We start from the raw sequence: 26288 nt of genomic DNA, 5'->3' as shown, positions 1-26288 counted from the left end.
ATGCCCTATTGAAGAGGTCTTGGCAGAAAACATTACGTACACAGTGCTGTTGAAACAGCAATGACTGCAGCTTAAGCAATAGCAATAAATACACTATTAACTTTGGAAGACTATACTATCAGCATTGCATTTAATTTTGAAAACCAGTTGCTTGCTCTGGGAGCACTCTCACACAAGGCAAATGGCTGACTTTCAGCATTTTTAGGAGATCAGAATTTCTTATTTTTGACCTGTAATGGACAATACATATACTTTCCTTAGAGTTTTAACCTGATTGTAAAGTATTTGCTTTCAAAACTAGTAAGCAGGTTTAGGCACTCAGCCAGCAAGGCAGAGCCTGTCCCAGCCTGTGCAGGACAGGCACAGCCATCGCTGCTGTTTGCCAGGGCACAGGAGAGACCTGTCCCTTGGATGGGTACAGGCTCAACACACCTCTGCCAACCCTTCCTCGGGTGGGTACATCCTCTGCTCTCCTCACTGGTTCAAATTTAGGCACGGGTTCTCAAACTCCAGGAACAGCGAGCCATTGTCCCGGACTGAGGGTCTGTGGCAAGCTGGAGCTCTCGCCTGACGAGCCCGGCCGGCAGCAGCAGCCAGGTCGTGGCCACATCGCAGCCGAGAAGCCGGCAAACCTCGCAGGCCCCTGGGCACCCAGCCGGGAACAGAGTAAACTCTGCTGTCAGAAGGACAGACTGCCACAGCACCCCGCCCGCTGCTGTCACCTTCAGCCCCTGGCACACGCAGTCACGGCAGGGGACATTCTGTGGCACCGGGTTCTGCCAACAAGCGGGACTCAGCTGAGTACTCGGGTGGTGGAGTCACAGTCCCTGCGGGTGTTCAGGGACAGACCGGACACGGCCCTCAGTGCCAGGGTCTGGCTGGCACGGTGGTGACCGGTCACAGGAGTGACTGGGTGGCCGCGGGGCTCCCTTCCAGCCTCAGTGATTCTGTGACTCCGTGAATCCTGTCCAAGTCTCTGAAGCGCTGCACTGGCCGGGGTTCCCGAGGGTGGGATCAGAGGGGCAGGGACGCGGGCCCGGAGCGCCTCAGGCCGGGAGCAAGGGGCACCCCCGGGGCAGCAGCGAGGAGCTCCCGGCGGCTGCGTGAGGGGAGAGGGCGCGGGAGGCTGCGGGCAGGCACACGACAGGCGAGATCAGATAGATATTAGGGAAAAAAAAAAAAAAAATCACTATTCGGGTGATCTGGTGGTGGAGTCACCATCCCTAGAGGTATTTTAGAGGTGCGTGCATCTGGCTCAGGGTGATGCGCTTTAGGGGTAGTGCTGGCTTGACAGCGGGACTTGATGATTTTAAAGGTCTCTTCCAGCCTTGAGCATTCTCTGATTCGGTAGGATGCCGTGAGGGCTCTGGAAAGGCGACGCTGCCCGGGGAGCGGAGGGGGCTGCTCACAAGGGGAAATGCCCCGAGCTAGTCCCGTACAGGCGCGGGCCGACCGCGGCTCGGGGATGGCGGATCCCGACCCCGCCGCTGCCCGGCCCCGCCGGCACTCACCCGCCCACCGCTGCCCTGCGCCAGACCTCCGGACGCGCCAGGGGGCGCTGCCGCCGCCACCGCCCGCTGCGGGCCGCGCGGAGCCGGGCCGGGCTCCGCCTCAACAGCGCGGCCTCTCCCGGGCGGGCCGGGCCGGGGCCATGGGGAAGAAACACAAGAAGCACAAGTCGGACAAACATCCCTACGAGGGTGGGTCCCCTCCGGGGGTGGGCGGGCAGAGGCCGCCGGGCAGCGCGGCCCGAAGCGGACGCGGGCCCCGGAGCCCCCAGCGGCGCCCGCCCCGCCCCGCCGGGCCCAGCGCCGGGGCTGTTCGGACGCTCCGGGCTGAGGCTGCGGGGAGCGGGGCCCTCGCTCCGCCCGCGGGCCCGGGGACGGGAGATGGGCGATGGGCGGCGGGCTTGCCTCTGCGCGGGGGAGAAGCAGCTGCAGGGACTGGAAATGAGGAAATGGTGCGGTGAGGAAGAGGAGCGATCGCGGGGGTTACTGAGGACGGGACTGTTTTGTCTGGTACTCACACAGCCTGTTTCTCTGCCGGTTTAAGAATATGTAGAAAAGCCACTGAAGCTGGTGCTGAAAGTTGGAGGAAATGAAGTTGCTGAGCTGTCCACTGGAAATGCAGGACTTGATTCCAGCCTCTACGAAGACAAATCTGAACATGAAAAACACAAGGACAGAAAAAGGAAAAAGAGAAAGAAAGGAGAAAAACAAGTTCCTGGCGAAGAAAAGGAGAAAAGAAGGAGAAAAGTTAAGGTATGTGTTCATGCTACTGCATTTTAGCAAAAAAAAAAAAAAAAATTGACTTTCTCTAGGTTTCACAGCAAAAAGTCAGCAGATATGACTGTAACTTGTATCCTTAAGCTGGAATACATTCAGCCTCGGTGTTTGAGGCGTTCCTGTCTCATTTTAAAGGATACACACCACACAGCTGTCACATTTTCTAAAAACCTAATTCAGTGATACATTGCATTGTATGGCTGGATTATTTCAGTGTCCAGCAGATGGAGACAGTACATAAAGAATACAGAATTTTTAAGCACTTACAAACTATTCTTATCTTTTAAACTTTGTGAATATGTTTTGAAAAATCTAGTGGTGTGTGTTTAATATCCCCAATGACAATGTTACATCACACTGCAACAATCTAGAGAGCATTATGTACATTAATAATGCAGGTTTGCAGGTGTTCTTAAATTTCCATAACAATCTTTTCAGGAGGATAAAAAGAAACGAGATCGAGACCATGGAGACAGTGAGGGAGAGCAGGAACTGAAATGTCAGACCCCCGTCAGAATGGAATTGTCACCAGAGAAACCACTGACCAGCACTTTATCCAAGCAGGAGGGTAGGGAGAAAAAAGAAATTTCTTTTGCTAATTCATGTTTTCTGTAATTGACTCATGTTTTATTGTTCTTTGTTTACTTTTGTAGTAAGTGACTTGGCATTTTGTGCCATCTCAGTGTTTTTCTCCATCTTGTACAAAAGTTTGGAATTAGATTTCTGTATACTTCCTTTGGTATTTCTGTCAGAGTGAGCAGAATGTCAAGTAAGGGTAATGGGAAAAGTAGATCCCCTGTAGGTATTGTGGGGTTTGCCATGGTATTCTTTTCTTTGTACTGAATTCTCAAGGGGCATCAGTTTTGTTTGGTTGATTTCTGATATCTTGGGAGTGCAGTCAGTTCTGCCTCACACTGTTTCTCCCCCCCCGCCTTGTTTTTGGTCTAGAGGTGGAGCAGACACCACTTCAGGAGGCTCTGAATCAACTCATGAGACAGCTGCAGAGGTAATGTCTGTGCTACAGGCTTGCAGAGCTGTGAAGGGAAAATAATATCCAGTAAGGGAAGGGGCACACACAAAGCTGAGTGAAAATATAATTGGTAAATATATTGCTAAGAGGGCTGTTGTAGGAATTTAAGTGCTAGTTTAAGAAAGTGTACTTAGAACTTCTCTTCAGCTTAGGCTTCTTGTGAACACTTCCAGTTTCAAGTTCATTGTAGTTTTAAAAAGCTTTCAAAACCAGGAAAGTTTTCCAATAATATGATGCTTTCTTTAGAGGAACCTTTTGAAAGGAAGGCACAAGAGATTATAATTAACTTGCCAAAGTTTCTTTTACCTTGAATTCTCCCATTTTAGCGTTATTTCCTATGAAAGGGAAGTATGCACTTGAGAACTTATGTTCTCTTACTGTTTTACTAACCACATGTCTTTTGGTTAAAACAATCAAGTCTGCAGTTTTTTCAAATAGTCTCCTATTTAAGATAATATTTCTTGACTTTAAGACTATCTGCATCTTGTGCAAGTGTGGTTGAAAGATCTTTCACTTTAGCTGTCTCGCTAGGCTTGAAACTTTGTTTGCAAGTTTTCTCTTATCCATAAATTTTCAAGACCTAGATGTGATGTCCGTTTCAAGAACCTTTAACTATCAAAAGATGCCTGTGTTAGTTTTGGCTCCCTTTCTGTGCATACAAAAAGCAGCACTTGTGATTTTGAACTCTGTCTCTTCCCTTCTGACAATTTCTGAGCAAGGGATGAAACACAAGAATATTCTTACATTCTGTATATTTCTTTTACTTTTAATTATTTCTAATATGGTACAAAACACCCTTGTTAAAATGTAAAACCTTTAAAAAAATTTGGGTTTTTTTTTTCATTTTCTGGGGTATACAGATAATTATCAAAATATAGAAAGAAGTTCTGAAATATATTTGTAGTACTTTTTTGGTACATGGATCTGCATATGAGATCTTTTTAACCTTAAAAGGGAAAGATTATGCTGACATAAGCTGTTTCTCTCTTTATAGTTCTAATTTCTTTTCAGCTTAGTTATTTCCTTTCTATTTAATTATAAACTCAGTTCTTTGTTATAAGTTGAAACATAAAAAAATGTCTTTCATTTCTTAACAGAAAGGATCCAAGTTCTTTCTTTTCATTTCCTGTGACTGACTTTATTGCCCCTGGCTATTCCATGATCATTAAAAACCCAATGGATTTTAGTACCATGAAAGAGAAGATCAAGAACAATGGGTACCAGTCCATAGAAGAATTAAAGGTAATGTTTTGAGTTTTGTTTTGACTACAGAGGTGTATTATGCTCAATTTATTTGAAGGCTAGTATTTTATGGGAATAGAAAGATGCCAGAATGAATCAGTACTTCTGCCTCAAGGAATGTTTCTTCTTGAATTTTTGTGAGCGAGTAAGTTCTGAGCGTAAAAGAGAAAGCACTTCTGGTTTGTAAATGTGCATCTCAAAAAGATGGAGATGGTTCCAGGTTTTGTGCAGGATTGCATGGAATCTGTCCATCTGTCCTTCAGCATATTTTAGATGTGTTACTTTTCCCAGGCTGGTCTGGTCATGGAGATCAATGAGTAAAGGCACTGTGAGCTTGGTCCTGTTGACAGCAACCACTTGTCCTGGTGCTGTAGTGTGCCTAATGGATTCGAGGGCCTGGTTTGAAAACCTCCTTGAACTTCTAAGAGATGTGGGGCCTAGTTTTGTTTTGTTTTCTTCATCAGAAATACTCTAGTTCTTTACTGGGCTAGATTGTGTGTAATTATCAATTAGGCAGATGTTAGTTAATAGCATTGGTTTTATTTTCTTGCACATTCTTTAGATCACCAAAACTTAAGAAGAGCATCCCTGTTGTAACAGCTTTTTCTGGTTAGCTTTTAATTTTAACTTTGTAAGTGATGAGGATGTTATAAAACATATTCACCTGCAGAGGCTGCAGTGAGCTAAGAATGCAGTTTCTAGCTCACTTGAGTTTCAAACAAGCATACATTTCTTCATTGTAACTAAAACTTTGGGATAGTCTTTGTAATAATTTAACTTGGCACTGCAGCTGTTTTTTTCTTTGTTATGTTGCTTCACTTTGTTTTAATGACTGCTGAGTGGCCAGGAGGTGGGTAGTTGTAGTTAAGAGGGTTTCCTTAAAACTTTAAAAACTACAAACAGTACTGAACACTTTAGAATACTTTAAGGATGTTTTTTGGGTTGATAGATTCAAGTCTTAAAGCAAAGTTACATACTTTTCCCTGTTTACATTTTCAATAGATTTCTTAAATTCATTAATTAAAAGTATTCTTCTAAGCTTTTTTCCCTAAAGCTCAAGACACCCCATTTGCAACAACAATATCAGTATAGTACACTGTAAAATTAACTTTCATTCCAAAATTATTCATGTTTGAACAGGATAACTTCAAACTGATGTGTAATAATGCAATGATTTACAACAAACCAGACACCATTTACTACAAAGCTGCAAAAAAACTGCTGCACTCAGGGATGAAGATACTTAGCCAGGTAACAAAAAACACCAAACAAAATATTCAAAAGTATACTATTTCTTTTTTTGATCTCTGTTTGTCCCTTTTACAGGGATCTCTTGAAAATTAATAAAACCTTGCATGGTATTTGTCAAATGCTTGTATATTGGAATATAAATAGTACATTGTTTTAGTAGTGTTGCCAGATCAGTCATTATAGAAATAGTTGCATTTAGTATTTCACCTTCTAGATTCTGTTTGTTTGCTAGTGTAAGAAAGAACTCAGATAAAATGAGTTTCTATGGGTAGGTTACAAAAAGAATAATTGAAGCAGCAAATAAAAGGATTTTGATGTTATTCAGGAGAGAATTCAGAGCCTGAAACAAAGTATAGAATTCATGGCTGACCTGCAGAAGACAAGGAAGCAGAAGGACAAGACAGATGTGCAGCAAACTGGGGAAGAGGAAAATGGTCCTGGGAAAGACAGAGGAGAACCTATGGATGGTGACACCAAAGCATTCAAAACACCCAGCAAAGAGCACAAAAAGTGAAGTATTATCTGAGTCATTGTAGGATACACCTTTTAAATGCTGCAGAAACAAGATGACTTAGGGTAGAGTGGATGTGGGTTTCTCTCTGGTACTGCTTAGACATTTGCATCTTAAGGGATCAAAACTTACATAAAGCATCCTCATCTATTAAAACCAAATAAGTTTAGAATCATTTTTGATACGATCATTTTTGAGTGCAGGTAACCATGTACTGTTCATCAACTCCATTCCTTCAATTATTTTCTGGTTTAGTGTCTATTTCACAGACACTGTGTAGTTTTGGAGAAAGCTTGCAAACATGTGCTTTTAAACATTTTGGTACAAAAAGCTACATAGCCAATTTTGGTTACTTTTTGTTTGTTTACATAGTAGTTGTATTTGAAACATGGAGCTGCCTAGCTACAGAAAGTGTACTTTCTGAAATAGCTGTTCATTTCTAGAAATACCAGATATGAAGATGGTAAATATTTAGGTAAATAAATGCTGGATACTAAAATTAAGAGCATCCAATATTCCAAGAGTATCTTAGTTTTGTAGGAGACCTTTACAGTTATTAACTGTATTTGTCACATGCCTTCCCCAGCTGTATTAAATACAGTCATATTCAATAGCACTCTTTTTTGTTCTTAGTTGTTTTGTCTACAAAACCAGAGTTGGCTAAAACTATTGTCAGAGTATCCTGCTGTGTTATTTAGCAATTGGTGTCCAGTAGTCCCTAAGCTGTGTGGGTACATTCACAGGAAGGATAAAGACCTGCTTGAAGACAAATTACGGAGCAGCAGCTTGGAAAGGGAACAAGAGCAGATTGATCGGATTGTGAAGGAGTCTGGAGGGAAGTTAACCAGACGCCTTGCAAACAGCCAGGTAAGCACTGAGGGATTTGTTAGCTCCTTTCCCTTTTCCATAAGCCAGGTTTCCTTGACCTCTTACACCAGTTGAAACCTTATATCTGCTTTTACTGCAGCTTACATCATTTTACACCATTGATCATCTATGTAACATCATAAGGTTGAAAAAAAAGTGCAATTTGAATGCATGCTGAATTTCATCAGCAGAGCAAGTTGAGCTAAAATATTCAATAAAGTAATAGAAAAAGATGAATAGTAGAAAGCTCAAGAAACTAAACCTGACCTGCAAAAAACCTCATAGTTTTGAAACAGACACATACCTGACCAAAGGTTATTAATATTACAGAAGAAACTCAGATTGGTAATACTATGCCTGTTTCATTTTCTACATTTTTTGTCACTTGGCCTCTGCAGAAACATTAATATTTATCATAATATCTTAATTCTTTGTGCCTATACCAAGTATAAATGTATCTGATGAAAGTAAAAACTTAGAGCAGCACTCAATTTTGAGTGACTGATTTCCTTTCTTATTCCTGCAGATAGGACAGTTTCATTAAATGTTTTCATTAGTTTAAGGACCATGAATTTCAAGTACTATAGTCTAATAGTCCAATCTTATTTCAGTGTGAATTTGAGCGAAGGAAACCAGATGGTACAACAACTCTGGGCCTTCTTAATCCCGTTGACCTCGCTGCAGGAGGTGAGTTGGCACGCTTCAGGTAACAAGTGACTTCCACGTACCTGGCATTTTGCAGGGGCAGATGAGCAAATCCTGGCCAAGAACTGAATGCCTCTTTCCAGCCTGATAAAGATCTGGATTGGAAAAGCTGCAGCTGAGAGATCACATAGATGGGCCTCAGCTGTGGCTGTTGTTAGGAGCAGCTGGTGGATGCCCTCAGTGCTGTTGCTTCTCTGATTTGTGTCAGCTGTTTGTGGAAGCTGCAAAAGAACACTTCTGCTGCTGGAGAATTTCTTGGGATCCTCTTATTTCTGGTTCATGTACAGAGTGCAGTGTCTGCTGACCCAGAAGGTCACAGATGTTTAGAATTAGGAACTGTCTGGGTCCCAGATCATTAGCATGAAGCATTTGGATAGGAAAGCACACTTTGGGAGCCATGTCCTGTTTATTTTGAGTTCTTAGCTGTGAGAATTAAATGAGTTTGGTCATCTTCCTATGGCCTTCTCTGTTTCTGTATTTTGGTATGTCCTATTGCAGAGCCAGGTTACTGCCCTGTAAAGCTGGGAATGACAGCAGGAAGGCTTCAGTCAGGAGTTAATACATTACAGGGGTTCAAAGAAGATAAAAGAAACAAGGTTACTCCAGGTAAGTTCTGATTTTTTAAAAAAAATACAAATCTTTCTTCTTATATAAACAAAGTGTATTGATCTTGTTACTAGCACATAAATTTGGAACTAAGGGCTTCTAAAAATAAAGCACATTATTAGATGTCCTTGCCCATGGCTGAGGGGTTGGAACTAGATGATCCTTAAGGACCTTCCCAACCCAAACCATTCTGTGATTCTTTGTATCCAGTGCACAATTAAACAGCATATCACAGAGTCCAGCTTAAGTCACATACAAAAGGGGCAAGAGATTTACTTTTTATCTACATTGAGAAGAGAAACAACCTGATAGGGAAAGGTTTTTGATGGCTTTAAAAGAGCAGGGGTCAGCCTGAGAACCTTTTTCCAGCATCAGACTCTTCATGTTGTGCTAAGGCACACAGTGGTGTTAATGACATATTTGCAAATACAAATGCATTTGATTTAGATCTTACTAAATTGTTCCCTTGTGAACAGATGGCGTTCTGTGAAAGCTTGTTTTCGCCTTAAGAAATACATTCCCTCAAAAATTTTTCGTGGGTATTGTCTTACAGCCCCTTCTCATTTCTATCTGAAGCATACAAAGCAGGATAATAATTAATACTATTGTTATTCATTAGTGACATACTTGAATTATGGACCCTTCAGTTCCTATGCACCAACGTATGATTCAACGTTTGCCAACATAAGCAAAGAAGATTCTGACCTGATCTATTCAACATATGGGGAAGACTCTAACCAAGGATCTTCCAGGTAATCCAGCAAGCAGGGTGCACAGTACAGCTCCCATGGACAGCTCTCTGCAGGGCTGGCTTTGCTGTGGAGTGATGGCCCTGCTGTCTTTAGAGCTCACAGGGGTTTGTTTGTGTTAGAAACAAACACTTCAGGAGAAGAATCTGCCTCTAAAGTGAAATTAGCCAAGATGGAAGAGTTTTGATGCTGCTGATTCCTAGGAGTACACTGTCTAAACTTAAATGTATTTTTAACTGAAAGACTCATGTTCCAAGCCAGAAGAATATTGAGTTGTACAAATGTTTGTATAAACTGGTGGGGGTTTATCACATTATTTACTGCCTTGAATGAATGCAAAGCTTTTTACAGCTTTGTAAAAAGAATTCTATTGGTTTCTTGTTTTTGATTGTAAAAATTTCAAAGTCCCTTTGTTTTGTGAGAATTTCACAAGGAGCAGGCACAGTGATATAAATTTTTAGGAAGGGGAGCAATGCTTTAGTACAGTGTAAATGTGAAGGGCCTGTGCAAGTTTGCTTTTGTGTTGATGCAGCTGCCTGAGACACTACACTTTTCCAACTTTTCCAGTGTCCCATGCAGAATGGATTCCTCAGCTACACAAGGCAGGCATGATTAAACTAAAGCAATCTATTTTGATCAGATCCTGTGCTACTTTTTGTGTTTTCTGTGCTCTACATATTGGTTTGACCTTATGTAACGTTTTTACATTAAATGTTTGATATGAAAGTAGTTACCTTAACTATCTTTATTTTTTCAGTATTCAAGATATTTTTATGAAATCCCAGGATTATCCTCTCTTAATGGCTGATAGTTTGCTGGATGTTCTAACTAAAGGAGGACATTCTAGAGCTCTCAGAGAACTAGAAATGGTAAGAGTGGATTTGTGTACTATCTGGTCTTTGGTTTTAGCACACAAGCTCTAAAGCAAGAGATAGATTATGCTGATCCTATTGATGGGCTTCATTTTAACCAATAGAATTGGAAGGTAAAGACTGGCCTTTGCCTCCAGTGGCAGGATTTTCTGGAAAGGAATGATTGTATTGTTAATTAGTGAATATTAACATATTGTACAGAGATATAATTACCCATTCTTTGTCCATTATCCCATTCCCATTATCACTAACTCTTGTTTCAAGACCAATAAGCAGTTGTTTAAAAATAAGGTGATCATTGACAGGCTTTTTTTTCATGAAAATTTTATCACATTTCTAGCTGCCACTGTTTAGTTCAGGTGAATTAATATGTAGTTTTTCCCTTTACTTGGTACCATGCTTTTAAACTCAAACATGTAAAAATACTGAACAGTGACTTCAGGTTCTTAGGAAATTCCAGTCCTGTCTGTGCTAAATACAACTGGAATCAAAGGAGTTCATTTGATAACCTTAACTTAATTGACAATCCAAAAAATTATTTGAGAATCTCCTCAGAGCTTTTCCTGTTAACTAAAAGTCTTCCTTTGAGTTTCAAATCAATGCCAACTGTTTATTGAAATAAACAGATTGTAGACTGAATGGGTCAAATATTACCTAAGTTAATCCTAGAAAAAGTTCATGGACCTTTTTGCCTCAGCTCAGCTCACACCCTTCCTTAGCATTACACATTATCTCTTTTCTTGTACCCAGTACTGGCACTGACTGTCAGGGTCTGGCCTCTTACTCTTGGCAGTATTAAGAGAAATACAATTGCATAGAGAAACAGAAAACATTTCAGCCTCTAATAACCACCCTTCCTCTTCTTCCTGCACCCCAGTAAATAGTCTCTGATGTGACATCACTGTGAACTTTGCAAAGAGAAATAAAACCTGAGCTGAAAAAAATGTATTTCAGTAAACATCAGTACCCCAAGAAGGACCCTAAAAAATAGCTGCTTCATAACTTACAGTGAAAGCACATTATGACATTGCATACTTACCTAAAAATGGCATGTTTTAAGATTTTACTTCGAATTTAAGAGAGTAATTTTAACTCCTTCTTTTAAAATCCTTTCTTTATTCAGCCATGTGAGGAAGCTGAAGGCCCACAGGAAAGAAGTGATGCAATGAAAGATGTAAAGGTAAAATTTTTCTTTATTAACTTCTCCAACCAACCTGTCCAAGCTCACAGTTATAAAATGGCCTAAAACTTTCAGGGCTGTACAACAGCCCTGAGACTTGGACAAGCTGTAAATCTTGTAAAAATGCTGTGTCCCTTTGTAGGCATGAGGACAGTAAGGTTCTCCAAAACATTACATCTTACCTATATTTTAAGAGAGCTAGAAGAAAATGCTTATGGGGTTTTTGTTTGTGGTTGTTTGGAGCTATAGCTTTGTTTCTAAATTAATCTGGTTTTGTTTAACTTGAATTTGTAGTGTGAGTGTAGGATGCCACATGATACGTAGCAGTCTTTGAGAAGTTCTCACTTTATGCCCCTTATAGACAATACATTACAGATCTCCAATCATTCCCCCCAAACTTTGCTCAGCTAGAGAAAGCAGTTCTAGGGCCAGGGTGCTCTCCTGAAGCATCTCTTCATCTGCAACCAGATCTTTGATAAAATCTCCTTTAGGTGAGCTGAAGGAATTCTAAAACTGTTTTTTAATTGGGATGCTGGTCTTAAGTTACCCCATCATTTGTGCATATCCCCAATGGTTTTGGCAGATGCTGTTTTCTATTTGCATATGAAATAGAATGAGTAAACACTAACTGTAGAACAGTAAGTTATACAGGTTGTCTTTTCTGCTTTCCCTCTGTATGTTCACTTACTTTCGTAGAGTAGGCTCTCTTTACCTTTGTGTTCTGATCTTCCCCAGACAATTTTGTTGTTTCAAGGCTGAGCTAAGTATAATCTAAATTATTACTTGCTGGGGTTTTTTTTTCAGATTATGGAAATTGATATTGCTGCCAGGTTGGATGCTGCTAATAGTGACAGACTTACAGCCCTAAAGGCAGTTACAAACTTTGGCATGCCTATAGAAGAGTTTGATTCTGAAGGTGAGTCTTCCTGGTAGCCAAAGTTCTGATATGTCTGTAACTCTTTTAGTTTCTCAGTCCCTTACAATATTTTGTATCATAAAGTCAGTAAATAGACATTACTTAGATCTTATTAGTCAGGACTTTCTTTTTCTCTTTAAACAGAGGCTGAAATCTTCCAAAGGAAACTTGATGAAACAACAAAGCTGCTCAGAGAACTCCAGGACGCTCAAAATGAACGACTGAGCACAAAACCACCCCCTAATATGATTTGTCTTCTGGGTCCATCTTACAGAGAAATGCACTTGGGTAAATACACTTTTTCTGATCATTCTTGCAGAATTGATGAAGTCCTAACCGGTATCAACTCCAAGACAAAAAAATCTTAAGGGCTGTAGTATAGATTATATGCTCTGTTAGGCCTAGAGGATTAACTTAAACTTCTTTGGATGTAAAACCAGATGAAAATCTTGAATAGTAATTACAAGTATTCCCTCTTTATTCCTAAATGTCCCCAGAAGTGATTGAAGTTTCTGTATGCCATGGGGCAGACATAGCCAAGTACCAATAACTCCATGAGTTCTGCAGTGTCTTTGAACAGGTCTGCTTAAGTATTACCAGGTTATTATTGCAAGGCCAGCTTTGGTCCAGGATGGATCTGGTTATCAGTCTGTTGAGTTACACTAATTAATACCAGTCATACATTCTTTAGTTATTTGAAACCTGCTTGTCTCACAGATCAGCTACACAGCTTTTGTTAATGGCAGCCCTCTAAGACAGGACTGTGTGCAGAGTGCCTGTTTGGCAAGTAAAACTGACTTCTGCAAGACTGTTCATGGTCTAAACTAGACCACATTGATGTGATTAGATAAACTCCCCATTACTTAAGAAATATGACCAAGTCTAAACCAGATCAAAGACTATCTTTTTTATGTTTCATTACTTATGGCTTCCTTCTTGAGGGAAAACCACATTTGTAGCAACAAGAACAGTCTCTCTTTATATCCAAAGCTTCGTGCTGAATCCCAGATTCCAGCCATTACTAACAGCAGTCCTGTGTGGGTGCCACCAGCCCTCTCCCAGCTGCTGCATGTGTGGCCCAGGTTTCATTAACTTACTCTTTAACTTCTGGTGTTTTCCTGATGGCAGCAAGCCTTGGGCAGCAGCTGTTTCATTCCTCCTGTTCTTCTCACTTTGTCTCTTGCTTCCCAGGATGTCTTGCATGGCTGCACACAGCACAGCACAGATCTTCTGGTCTAGAAATATTATTTAACATAGTTGCCTTTGTACTAAATAATTGAACTGTTTGCAGGGTGATTCAGCAATTTGGTGTCTATATCTAGCATATAAACACATCCTCTTATCTTTCCCAGCGGAGAGAGTAACCAATAACCTGAAGGAACTTGCCCAGCAAGTGACTCCAGGTGACATTGTCAGTACCTACGGAATCCGGAAAGCAATGGGAATCTCGGTCCCTCTGCCTGAGACAGAAGACAGCTGGGTAGATTTGACAGAGGGTGAGTATATGAAAACATCTTGTAGCATCTGTTCAGCTGGAACAAAACCACATCTGCAAATCCTTAGACTGGCTTATGGTAAAACTTGGCAGTAGTGTGGTTCCAATTTTCAGTTCTTCTCTCCATTTTAAATTCTGTTTCAAATGGAAAGTTGCTGCCTTTGGTCTCAGTCCAAATTGAATCTTTTGTGTGTATGGAACTTTGGTTCAGCTACATGGTTACTTTACAATCCATCTTACAGCACTGCCAGATTTTAAATCTCAATAATTCATTTAATTTTAGTTTTTCCATTTTGCGTGAGGTTGCAAGAGAGGAGTTAAAATTCCTCACTTGCTAAAATGAGAACATTGTGACTCCTTCTTCTCCAGGCTTTTGGCTGTGCACTCCTTTTGCTTAGTTTGGCCAGCTGTCATGCTTTGGAACCTGACAGTGTGAGTTCAGCTCACCCCATCCAGCCAAAAGTAATGGCTGTTTTTGCTGGATTAGGGAGTCTGGTCAGTGGAGTCTCAGTGCCAGACCCTCTCCTCCCCCATTTATAACATGCACAACAAAAATACTCAATCCGTGGTTTATGAAAGTTTTCACTAAATAACATTTTAACTGAAAGAGCAGGATTAATTCAGGAGCTCATTCCTATTTTTAAAGAAACTGCTCAAGAAATTTCAATTTCAAAATTATTGAGCCTTTTCTTTTTCATAACATTACACAGAGGCTTTGTAATAGAACCAAATGAAACACAGGCTTCTCTGCTGTATATGCATGTCTCCACTTGAGCATTCTGTGGTCAGTGACCTGCTACCTGTTGTAAACTTTCAGACTTTGAAGAGCCTAAAAAGACCATCACTGTTCCTGAAAATGAGTGTGGTGCAGTTACAAGCTGAAGATTCTGTTCAGCTTACAGTTGTTTGTTTAATTCTGTTTAAGAACCAGGTAAACGTCCTTCAGGTGCATTCACCATGTGTGTTTGTGTGTTAAACTACTTTTGTTTATTAAATTTTGGAGCTGATGGCTTTTAAAGGGTTTATATTAGTTACTTCTGCTATGTAAATGCACTAAATTATTCTTTTTGCATTCTCTAATGTTTTTAAGCTCCTCTGCCGCATTTAAGTTTTCCTAAATTACCAAGTGTCTGGAAAAGTCAAAGCATAATGACAATGTGCCTATATATGGTGCAGGGACTCAACCAAAAGTTTCTAGAAGTAATGTATAGACTTGTCTCTGAGTCTGGTTAGTGCAAACATCCTTAGTGTCTACAACTCCCCCTTTTTAAAATTACTGTGCAACTCTCATGGACATGAGGAAGAGAAATAAACTTTTTATACAAAACTGATGCAGTGTGATGAATTAACAAAAGCTCAGCTTTGTGATACTTTGAATGTGGATTAATCTCCTCTTAGAGAAACCTTGCTGTGTACTTACAGTATCCTAAACTGGAGGGCAAGCTCAGACCCATGACCAGAAGTGAGACTAACAGTGTCAGCAAGTACAAGTACCCCTGGCTGTGCTACACATCTCTGAGACATGCAGCCTGACAGTTCTTATTATGCCTGGATAATGGTTCTAGGCCTGCTTATCACAAAGCCTTCTCACATGAAGGGACAGCTCCCTGTTCACCAGAGGTGCAGACCAGCAGCACAGCCCTCAGGCACAGAGAGCTGCAGCATGGCCTGGGTACAGGTGCAGCCAGTGGCACACCCAAGTAGGCTTTTTCCCTGTGCTTCCCATTTGCTCTCACACTGTCACACAGTGCTGCACACATGGCTTCTACCATAGGCATCCTGAATTGTTTTCAAATGTTGCTTTTCTTAATCCCTGATTCCAGTATAACCCTGGAGTCAAGAGGAATGAGCTGCAGGGTTCCAGCCATTGCTGATGTGTGCAGTGGCTGGGAACTGAACTAAGAGGTAACCTACAGGCCAAACAGCATTGTGAATTCCCTCTCCCCTTAGTCTTCTGGCCAACATCATCCTTGCTTCCTTCCTCCCTTCCTTCCTCTCTGAAAATGCCGCAGAAAGATTTCTTTTTAAACTTTCACAATTACTAAAATATATTGCAAAATTTTTAACTGTCAGCCTGGGTTTTTCTCCAGTAGTTTCAATTGTCCCAGAAGACTTAATAGTCACCACTGGAGTTTTTTCAGTTCTAGGTAATAGCAGCTGAATTATTACCCCAGGGAATGAATTCTTCTATTACCATATAAATCATTTTCATGCTACAAGATTCAGGGCAAATGTGCCAGCCAAATCCTTCCTGGCTCCTTCCCTAGCATCTCATTGCCCATCACTCACCTTTTGGATGGTGCAGGAGGTGGCTGCCAGTGACAGAAGGATTTCTCATCAGCTGTTGAACACGTGGATATCACTCTAAGCATTTTCTACTGGCAACATTTTTTAGAAAGATAAATACTGAGTTTAGTTTATCAGTAAAAACATTTCCATTAAGTGTGCAGCACTATAAAAAACATACCTCCTTTTCATGGGTATCTCCATCAAAATAATTACAAAACCAGACATGTTTCAATAAGCTTTTTATTTCTTAGTAAAAACAAAAGTTTGTTCTTTAAACCAGATTCCTAGTTCCAGATGTTATTAGCTCTTCAAATTTGATACAGTGCCATTTTTTCCACTTAAGAAAAAAAAAATAATGCTGCAAGGAAGATTTTTCCACCAAGATTGTTTCTTCAATGTTTCACAGTTCAATCTCAGGACTGCTGAAAACAATTATTTCAATACAGTTGCTTGTTAAGTTGCACTTTTTCTGTGGTTGAATATAGCGCTCATATTATACAGTTCCAATTCTGGTGAGAAATTAGTCATCCTCTTTTTCATTACACACAGTTTCTAACTTCCCCAAGAAGGCTGTGCACAGCACACCAAGTGAGCATTCTTTTTAAACCTGCAACCAAACCCAACTCCTTCCCCTTTGGAAGCTGCAGCTCTTCCTGCCACTTCTGCAAATGAGGTTGAGTTGAAGTTACACCCAAGTAAGTTACCAGCCTTACAGGCAACATATGTAAACAAAAGCATTTCAAAATGCTGTTACAGACAGCAAATGTTCTCTCATAGATAACCTACATCTACAGTCTACTAGGTCTGTGAACAGGAGCACTTCAGAGCCAGCTCTATTTATAGGCATAATGCACTTTTCAAAATAGATACATGAGACACATGGTCACTTTACCTAACATGACATCAAAGACTGCTGAAGGAGCCTTTGACACATGCATGGTCCTGTAAAACAATAAATACCTCTAAAGAAATGCTTGCTAAACACCTGTAACTACAAATACACAACATACAAGAGTAGTAAAAGCTGTTTGAAGGTTTACTCAGCCACAACACTGACTTGCACTAACACAACAGTGAGTATGTCACTTCTTTCTTCAGCAGAGCCCATGCCTGAACTTACAACCTCAAATTCAGGTTTTCTTACATGCTGTTTTCTGTTGGAGACCTACTACACACATAGATTTGATCTACAAAATTGACAAAGAGTACACATATGATTTTTAATCCACAGCTGGACAATATTTAGGTTTGTTCCTGTCCTGAAATACAGTCCCTTCCTCTTCTAAAGAAATTACACAGTAATTAGAAAGCAGCAGTGAAGCACAGGACTGCTGAAACACTTGTCCAGGATGGGTTGGTACTAAACCCAGAAGCATTAGGAAGTGCTGGTTGTAGAGGAGGAAGGCTCAACCAAACAGGTGTTGTACTCCCCAGTCACTGCTGCTGTCCAGCCCTAACCTGGTGTATGGGGAAAGGGGGAACCCATCCTTGGTAAGGGCACAAGATGCCAGCCTTACAAACTACTGTCATCTCCACCAACAGCAAACAGGTGAGGAGGTTGCAGTGGGTAAAAAATGCCAATGTAGAAATTAGCAAAGGACACTAACAGCTTAAAAACCTTACAAACTAAACTAATTTACACCATGTCCACAATGATCTTATGAATGCTCTACTCGTACTTCCAGTACTGGGGCTCTGCTGAAACATTTCATGAACACATTTTTTCCGTACATCCTTTTGTAACCTCAAAAACGGTTTATGAAAAAAACTGCACTGCCTTTGAAAGGCGTAGAAACCAGCCAGTGGCTGTTCAAATCTTAGAAATAAGAACACAAAAAAAAAGCAAACCCCACCACAGACACAGTTCTGTTTATACAGTATCTGCTACTGTTTCTAATACTATTTCAGTAATTCTGTTCTTCAGCTTCCCAGCAATTCAGAACAGTTTTTTTTTCTTTCCTAAGTGCCCTCAAGAACACAGCATAGAATCAGAATTCCTGCTGGGATCAGCAACACCAGCTGCTGTCAGAGCCTGATCCCTGTGCTCCTCACCATCAGTTGTACTTTTTGAAATTTAAAGTAAAAAATTAAATGTTTACCGTGACAGAACAAAATGCACATACAGACACTAATTGCAGAGAAATACAAAGGAGAACATGTAATATAATGTAAACACACTGAACTAGATTAAAGTTATTTCTGATCAGCTCTTGGTCATGGAAATATCTGCAGAACACAAGGTACTGCTGTGGAGGAGGCAGGGTGGTGAAGTGACCTCATCCTGTGCAATTCAGGTTTTTTCCCAAAAGAGCTCAGCACAGTTATCATGTGATGCACTTGAGTTTCCTTGCATTCCTCTTCCCATTACTCAGCTGTCTTGTGCTGTGCAGTGTGTTTAGCATTAAAAGCAGGATAGCAATGCCCTCAGTATCAGCACACACATCAGGACAAACACAATACTGGAAGCAGGTGTGTGTCAAGCAGGCAATGGAATGTTTTAACATGGGAATGAGTTCTACAGTGCATCCACACTAGTTGTCACCGGAGCTGTTAAGACTCCCAGTGCAGGTAAGGAAAGCAACTAACTGAAAAGGCCTCATGGCAATTCCAGGTAAATCCTCAAATTACTTCAGGAAAAAGTAGCCTTTTTCAGACTGATGGTTGTGTATCTTCTAGGAACTTCTCAGAATTCTTCTTTATTAAAAAAAAAATTCTCTCATCTTGAGATGTAGAAGAGATAGGAACAGTATATACATGTTTTTAGAATAAAGTCCTTCACATAAGGAGGGAAATTCTACGTCTTCACAGAAGGGAGGCAGATCTAAGTCTATTTTGATTAACTTCATTGTAGCCTCAGTTCAGTCCCGTGCCTTGGAATTTGGCTGTCTCAGTGCAAACAAAGTAAGTCCTCAGTTCTCCCTTGCCTTTGACATTAATGAGTCCCCTACATTCACATGAGTATCCCAGCTCCTGTAGTATTTTGCTTGTTTCTTCAGTGACCTTTGTGTGAAAAGAATTAGAAACTCCTGTGAAATTCTTCTGATTATTCACATTGAAGCAAAATTCCACAACCAATTAGAAATAATGCCTTGGACACTGCAAGGCTCATAGTTTTACCTGGATCTTGCCAAGCTCCCCTGTGCTCTCCATTCGGCTGGCAACATTAACAGTGTTGCCCCAGATGTCATACTGAGGCTTCCGGGCTCCAATCACTCCAGCAATCACAGGACCATGATTAATCCCTGCAGAAACACAGGCAGGTGTCATTACTGAGGTAGAAAGGGATGTGATTGTGTTAGCTGTAGCTTCAGGGGAAAAAAACATCCCAAAACTTAACTCTGCAAACCTTTCTAGCAATCAGTAATAGTGCTGTTCTATAAGTATTCATACTGAGGCTCAGGAGATCTAGGGCACAAAGCAAAATTCTTCCTCTTCTACTTTTAATATACAGAAATGAGCATTGTAATGACAATACTGTCTTTAGTCAACAGTCACTAACAGGGTACTTCACTCTTCATCTGTATCTTTCATTTCCTCCAAAGTCATCCAGCTGCACTCTTCCTGCTGCTCCCTCCAGTAATGAGAAAAAGCCCATCTGTGGAGGAACTTGGCCTGTCTAAAGGAGCTGACCAGACAATATTGCCTTTGGCTATTCAGCACTTGGACCTACCTCATCCTGCCATTCCTCCCTTGTCTGAGCTGTGGGGCTCACACCCCACAAACAGAACTCACCCACACGTAGGCGGAAGTTGTTGAAGGAATGTCGGTTGATGCCATCCAGTTTACTCATGAGGGCAATTCCATACTCCACCATAATCCCAATGTGAGCGTGCTGCCTTTCCCTATCCTGTGCAAGTCATAACACAGATTAATGACCAAATTAGAACACGAAAGGCTGTGTCAGGCTGCTACTCCAAAGCAGTACTAGAAGTGACTGGAGTGTTTATAAGGATGAGACCACTCATCCTTGTCAATGCAGAACTGCAGAATTTCAAAACTCCACTAAGTAGAGCTGGGATGTCTGTGAGGCAACAAGCATGATATGATTAAATTTTTTAACAAATTATTGTCTGTCCTTTAGGGTTTCACCTTTAATTTTACATGTTTTGGGTATATTATTATATACATCTTAATATCATACACAGACCTGCTATACTGAAAATGAGCCAGAGAAATTGGTATTAATTCTTCTGGGTGACAGACCTAATGTGGCACTTGAAGATTCTCTTTCTGTGCCAGTTCTCAGGTATCACAAAAAGCCTACTGCCCAGTTCTGAAATGGCCTTTTCTTTGGCTCCCATTCTTTGACTCCCTTATTATTAGAGCCCTTCTCTTATTCATCTAGGAATGTTAAACTACTGGAATCAAAGATGAAAGATGTAAAAATTATGCTGGGATTACAGACTGAATACCTTAATTCAGAAATAAAATAGAACTAGGAGATAAATAGTGAATTCAACAGGAGACAATACAATATTGTCATCTTTTTCCACATTTCAGGAAGTCACCACTCATGTTTTACTTTTTCATATCATGTTACATTTTGTTACTTTGAACACACCTATGCACCCACAGAATACTGAAGGCAGATTCAGAGCCAACATACCTGGTTGTTCTCCTGGCCTGGTGTAACACTGAGACCAGCTGCTGCCATGTAAGTGCTTCCAATTGTTTTTATTTTTTCAACACCACTAAATTTAGGTTTTAACAAGAGCTGTTTGAATGGAAAGAAAACAAAAACTTGAGACTTTAATACCTCATTTCAGTGTAGTATTTAACCAGAAATCTTATACTGTCTACCATAAGCATTAAACATCTCTAGCAATACTATCACTCACATGAAGATTAGATAAAACACTGAGGATTAGTTTCACAGTCTTGCTCTACCCACTCACAGGAGAAATGAAAGTACTGAAGTACTGAAATAAAGTCCCTAAAGTCAGGACTTTCAAACCATACTTCTAATAGATTAGATGATGTACTTGAAAATCCCAACCAGATGAGAAAATATCTTTCAAGGTTGCAAGGCTGAAGTCAGAATATTAGTACAGCAAAAAAATGGTTTTTCCCCCTCTAATGCTCACAGATCTAGTGAAACATTCATTTTGCAGTAAATATGTAATCCAGTGCATTTATGACAGAAGCTTAATTACCTCATCAAAATCAGCAATGATTTCATTTAACAGCCTCAAGCATTCCAAGCCTTCTTTATTGACATCACATTCAGTGTAAAACACCTTAAAATCTGGTACTGATGCAAACATGACACAGACACAGTCGTAGGATTGATGGTACCAGTCCTAAAGGAAAGCAATAAACCCACACATTGTCAGCAGCCACATTCCCCCACAGCTACTCACACTCATGATACTTGTTTGTAACCAGTAATCAAATTACAGCTTTCCTATGAAGTCAACCACATCTCTTATTCTATCAGAAACATTAACAAAGTGGATTTTCCTAAGGAAAAGCTGAGATTCCTTAAAGATACCTTCAACATTTTCATCCACTTGGACACTGTCACTCTTCTGAGACACAGCATTGTTCTCTCTTATGACATGCTGGCAGAATGAGATTTCTTTTAAAAAAAATCATTATCAATGAACTTTTCTCTGGGAGACACTATCTGCTCCTCAACTCATATCTCTAAAAACTATGACCTATCCTCTCTGGTAAAATACAGTCTTTGGAAAGCAGTAAATCTCATTTAAATATTTGCCAAACTTAAACTGTGTCCTGAAGCTGAACTACTAATTCCGAGAACAGATTTCAGGGACTGACACTAGAAGTTTTCATTTTTTTGAGGCTATCTGGTTAACAGGTTCTTGGGTTTACAAAGGTCTTGGAATACAAACAAGAGGCAAAGATTGCAGAAGTTTACAGTTATTTTTCACATCATGTGTACTATATATCACAGAAACCCAATTTGCTATCCTTCACATAGGGGAGGCTCAACACACCTCATTTCGTTTTTCTCCAATGAAATATGCAGCAACATGTGCTGGAAGAACATTTTCCAGCAAAAGCCTGTTAACATTCTCCATAGTTTCAAATTGTTCATGTTCCTTTTTAAACTTATTCTTCCACAGACAATCCAGTCGACAGTAATAGTCAATCTGCAAAGAGAACAAATATGACAAATTAAATCCATAAAATAACTCACTGAAAAATATTAGGCAATTTTCTGAAGAAGTGTAGTAGCAATTTATTCAAGGCCTTTTGAGTCTATACAGTTATGAAAAATGTGCTTTGAGAGCAAAGGTCAGAAAAATATGAAGCAGCCACTAAGACCAAATGTCATTTGATACCATCAGGTGTATTTACCAAAATGACACTTTACTAATATAATTATTTTTATCTTGAATTGCTATGTTGATTTAGAAGGATACTGGTATATAAATATAGATAGATCAAAACTGGAAGAACCAGGAAGTTCTCATGACTGTGATGCAAACACTGTTGAAAACTAGAAAAATGTTCCCATCCTTCCACAGTAAAAATTCTTTCATTACCAAAACCTAATTACATGCGTGTTATCTGCAAGACCAGAATACTAAAAAAAGACAAAAAATATATACTTATTAAAAGCACAATTTCAAGGAACAACACTTTTGCATTTTATTTAAATCAACTTGCTGCAAGTAAAGGAATTATACAGGATTGCATTTTAAATACATACCTGTTTTGCAAGTAAAACTAGGGTTATGTAAAACAGAACCAGATACAAATTAGTCATTATCCTTGGCTCTTTGATGAAAAACCTGAAAATAAGAAAGCAATACAAAGTCATCTGTATGCTTTAAGAAAATCTGCACGCTGGAGGGTTGGGGTGGGAGGTGAGGGGAAGAGGGTGTCTGTCCAGACTTGCACCACAGGCTCACTGTTCATTTGTGCCATTGGCTGGCTGGGGACAGGTCCTGTCCCAACAACCAGAAAGGGTTATCAGCCAGTCCAACACATGGAATGATGCATTGCACATCACAACACACTGGGTGTTGAAACCTTGTTCAGTAGCTGTTGTGAGATGCTGAGTGAGATGCTCAAGTAAACAGGGCTTTATCTTAATGGAGCCATCTTAATTTCCACCAGACTGAGTTTCAGCTCCCACCCCACACCACCCTACAAAAACACAGCCAACAAAACCTTGAGTAGTAAAAGAAACTTTCTTATTTGTGGAAGGAAAGACAATAACAAATTAAAAACCTGAATTCCTAAGACAAAGACAGCAGTTAAATTATATCTGTATCTGAATCACCACTCATATTTCATGGTAAGATCAGTCTTACCACATCTATTACTTTTTACAAATGCAAATTAAATTCTCATCATACGAATGATTAAGTTCACTCAAGCTTTTTTAAGGTGTGCTGACAGCTTACAGCCCCTGCAAAATAAATTTATTCTAATCTTCAACTATGAGACTATGCTGAGGAATCTGAGAAAGACTTAAAAACTAACAGTAAAGCCTTTGCATGTGATTTCTCTTCAGTATTTTCAGTTTCTGCAATTGGATCAGGTAAATTGCTGTTATTTTTCACAGTACCAGTAAGAGTTCACCATCCTATTGACTACCAAGCTTGACCCTCAGACTTTTAGCTTTTCTTCATAACATAAGATCAACCTTAATATGACAAATATTCTTCTCTCTAGTCCTTAATGTAATCCAAGGCTTCTAGGGATCTCAGAAGCCACATGACAGAATTTTTTCAGAGAACATATACTTTGTTTAAAAAGTATATGTAAAAAAAGGTGGCATGGTCAAATAGGATTTCCATGTTGTTAACTTTACAGGAAGGTTTGCAGTGTCTGGCTTACGTGATTTTGATATTTCAATATTCCAGTAAGTGCACAAAAATCTAGCACTTCCTTAAATGAAACATAAAAGGATGAGAAACTTTACAGTGCACCTGGTACTGTTGCCATAGTTGTCTTTGTGCTGAAGGGTATTAAAAATGATGAGGTAGACAGTCACAGCAATGGACAGGAAGAGAACTTTGAGTTCGAAGCTCATTTGAAGAAATACCGAGCAGGCAATGAACCCCAGTATACAGCAGTAAGCATAATACTGTAAAGAGAAATGTAAAGGTAAAGAGCCTTTGCATTATTCAGAACTTATGTCTAAGAAATGTTCAAACCGCAGCAAATTCTTTGAGTTCATGATCGCTGCAATTAAAACTTTATTTTTAATGGCACTAAAAGGATGAACTTAATATTGATTTCCGTTTACTTTTATAATTTGTTATGGGTAAACAAAAATATTTAAACAAAAAAAATCAACGTAAGTAAGCAATGCCAAATAAAAACTGAAGTGTTGAGAATTTATCTTCTGAAGTTTATTAATTTAAGCAATTATTTATTTAAAGTCTGAGAGTAATCTAAAGTAGGTTCACAGTCCATAGAACCAGCAAATCCAGCACTCTAATCCTGTTCTGACTGTGCTTTCCCACTGTGACCTAGAGCAGATGCCCCATTCCCAGCTCCCACACCAGTAACACATGGAGACTGTGCCTGGTTATCCAGCCTGAGACACAGCTCCTCAGAAGAGCTGTGACTGATGCTAAGAAGCATTACCAAGCTATGGCCACTGTCCCCTTGATGGAATTGCTGAGCACTTTGCCAGGGGAGTCCCAGCTCAGGGGGAGTGTCCAAGGTCAGCCTGCAGCTGGCAGCACCAGGTGTGTGGTGCAGACAGGACTGCTGCCTGCAGCCACAGGCACAGGTGTCAGCTGCCTACAAGCAGCTCCAAAATCACCTCAGCTTCTGCTCGTCAGTGCACAAAGCACAGTTTTCCCATCTGTAATAGCACAGGCCTACTACAGAACTGTGAGATTCTTGGCCAAATAATTAACATTTCTGCTGAAGTGAATGAAACCAGAACAATTTATGAAGCAACTCCTAATCAGAGTCCATATATTACACATTACACCAACTCTGTCATCCTAAGAGAGGTCTGTCAGCCACTTAAGCCCTTTCACTCTGTAAAAACACTTTACTGGGACACTAGCAAGTACAGCTCTCATCTTTCAGACTCCAACATTATCATCACCCTGTTCTGCTGTTTTTTCCTTAAAGATTTAGACCTACTTCTCAGTCTGAAATCTCTAAAAACTGCAAAGCCATACTTTACTTAGCAAAACAACAGCAGCTAAATTATTTTGATTTCATGAACAATTTTTCTGCTGTCATATATCTAGAAAAGCTTCCTTTTATACAACAGAACCTGCCATTTGTCAGTAATGTACACCACATTCAAAGATCAGGCCTAAGATGCATTCACTACTTACAGTTTCCTCTATGCAGGAATGAGTTGTGTTTCCAAAACCCTGATGTACAAACATGCAAGAAAAAAAAAAATCACCAGGTGAGCACAATGTGCATTTCATTTGTAACTTATTATTTGTCATAAGCACCTGAATGAAAGGCTCCTCACACACTTTGCTGCACATAATTCAAAAACATATCCATCATCTAAAGAGGTGTCCAGGTGACAAAGGAGCATCCCAAACATTTGGATGAACTCAAAATAGAACACTACTTTGGCATTAAAGATATAAAAAGTGAAACTCCCAGAAATAATATGTTTGTGTCACTAGTAAGTGCTGAATTTACCCTTACAGAAATGCTGGAGAACACCTTTCAAAGATGCTGAAAGACCAAAATAAACCAAAACTTCAGTTTTATACATGAATACTCCTGACTTCTGAAAATCCCCAAAGGATGCACAAGAAAGCTATATATAAAAATACAAAATATCCCTTAAAACTGCCTTGTGCCATGAGCAAGACTTCATGTTCAATAGTTAAAAAAACCCAAAACCCTATCTTTATAAATAAAAAGAAAAAAATATAAAAATATTGCCATCCATCATGACATCATCCTACCCAATTCAGGATGTTCTATGATTCTATACCCACCATCCAAGACTCATTTCACTTCAATCCTAGAAATTAAGATGGTACTCTACTCACATAGGTGGTAGCATTCAGGTCATTTGATTCAGTAAAGTTGGCAGCTTTGTTCTTTTCAGTAGTCTTGATTTATTGGAGGGGAAGAAAAAAAAAACACAAAGCAAAACAAATCAATAAAACCAGCATACAAACTAATTAGCAGGTAATCACTGATTTTTTCCCTATATATTTTAACAATAAGAGCGATGGTCTGGTTGTCTTTTCAGTGCTACTGAAGAAATTTTGAAATACAATTGCATCCCATGTAGTTGTACTAAACATATATGCACACACAAGCTGCAAGAAGGTTAAAATTTACTTATTTTCTAATTGGGGGTAAAGG

The 26288-nt window shown here is 39.9% G+C and overlaps 2 protein-coding genes across 5 annotated transcripts in view; one reads left to right on the top strand and one right to left on the bottom strand.

Moving 5' to 3' along the window:
- The first annotated feature begins 1590 nt into the window (after positions 1-1590).
- BRD7 (bromodomain containing 7) lies at positions 1591-15036 on the top strand. Of its 2 annotated transcripts, none has more exons than XM_036390424.2 (17): positions 1591-1700; positions 2053-2261; positions 2724-2853; positions 3234-3291; positions 4413-4557; positions 5698-5808; positions 6134-6318; positions 7063-7186; positions 7798-7873; positions 8390-8497; positions 9117-9249; positions 10004-10115; positions 11242-11298; positions 12103-12214; positions 12359-12502; positions 13567-13710; positions 14527-15036. In XM_036390424.2, exons 1-17 carry the CDS (start codon positions 1652-1654, stop codon positions 14589-14591), a joined length of 1962 nt encoding a protein of 653 aa, XP_036246317.1. In that variant the 5' UTR covers positions 1591-1651; the 3' UTR covers positions 14592-15036. The 2 variants fall into 2 exon arrangements, with proteins under 2 accessions (XP_036246317.1, XP_036246319.1); XM_036390426.2 differs by having other exon boundaries at positions 1602-1700; positions 2062-2261.
- Positions 15037-16220: 1184 nt separating this feature from the next.
- ADCY7 (adenylate cyclase 7) overlaps positions 16221-26288 on the bottom strand; it is a 60313-nt gene continuing 50245 nt past the window's right edge. For all 3 annotated transcript variants that reach the window (XM_036390308.2, XM_036390309.2, XM_036390310.2), the window contains 10 exons: positions 25967-26029; positions 25283-25321; positions 23906-24063; positions 22678-22759; positions 21959-22114; positions 21152-21298; positions 20605-20712; positions 19731-19845; positions 19116-19240; positions 16221-18998 (listed from right to left, as the gene is read on the bottom strand). In XM_036390308.2, the coding sequence (XP_036246201.1) occupies positions 18852-18998; positions 19116-19240; positions 19731-19845; positions 20605-20712; positions 21152-21298; positions 21959-22114; positions 22678-22759; positions 23906-24063; positions 25283-25321; positions 25967-26029 (1140 nt within the window). In that variant the 3' untranslated portion in view covers positions 16221-18851. The remainder of the gene's footprint in view (positions 18999-19115; positions 19241-19730; positions 19846-20604; positions 20713-21151; positions 21299-21958; positions 22115-22677; positions 22760-23905; positions 24064-25282; positions 25322-25966; positions 26030-26288) is intronic.

Source organism: Molothrus ater, chromosome 12 (assembly GCF_012460135.2).
Source record: "Molothrus ater isolate BHLD 08-10-18 breed brown headed cowbird chromosome 12, BPBGC_Mater_1.1, whole genome shotgun sequence".
Lineage (NCBI taxonomy): Eukaryota > Metazoa > Chordata > Aves > Passeriformes > Icteridae > Molothrus > Molothrus ater.
This window is presented reverse-complemented; position numbering and strand designations above follow the sequence as displayed.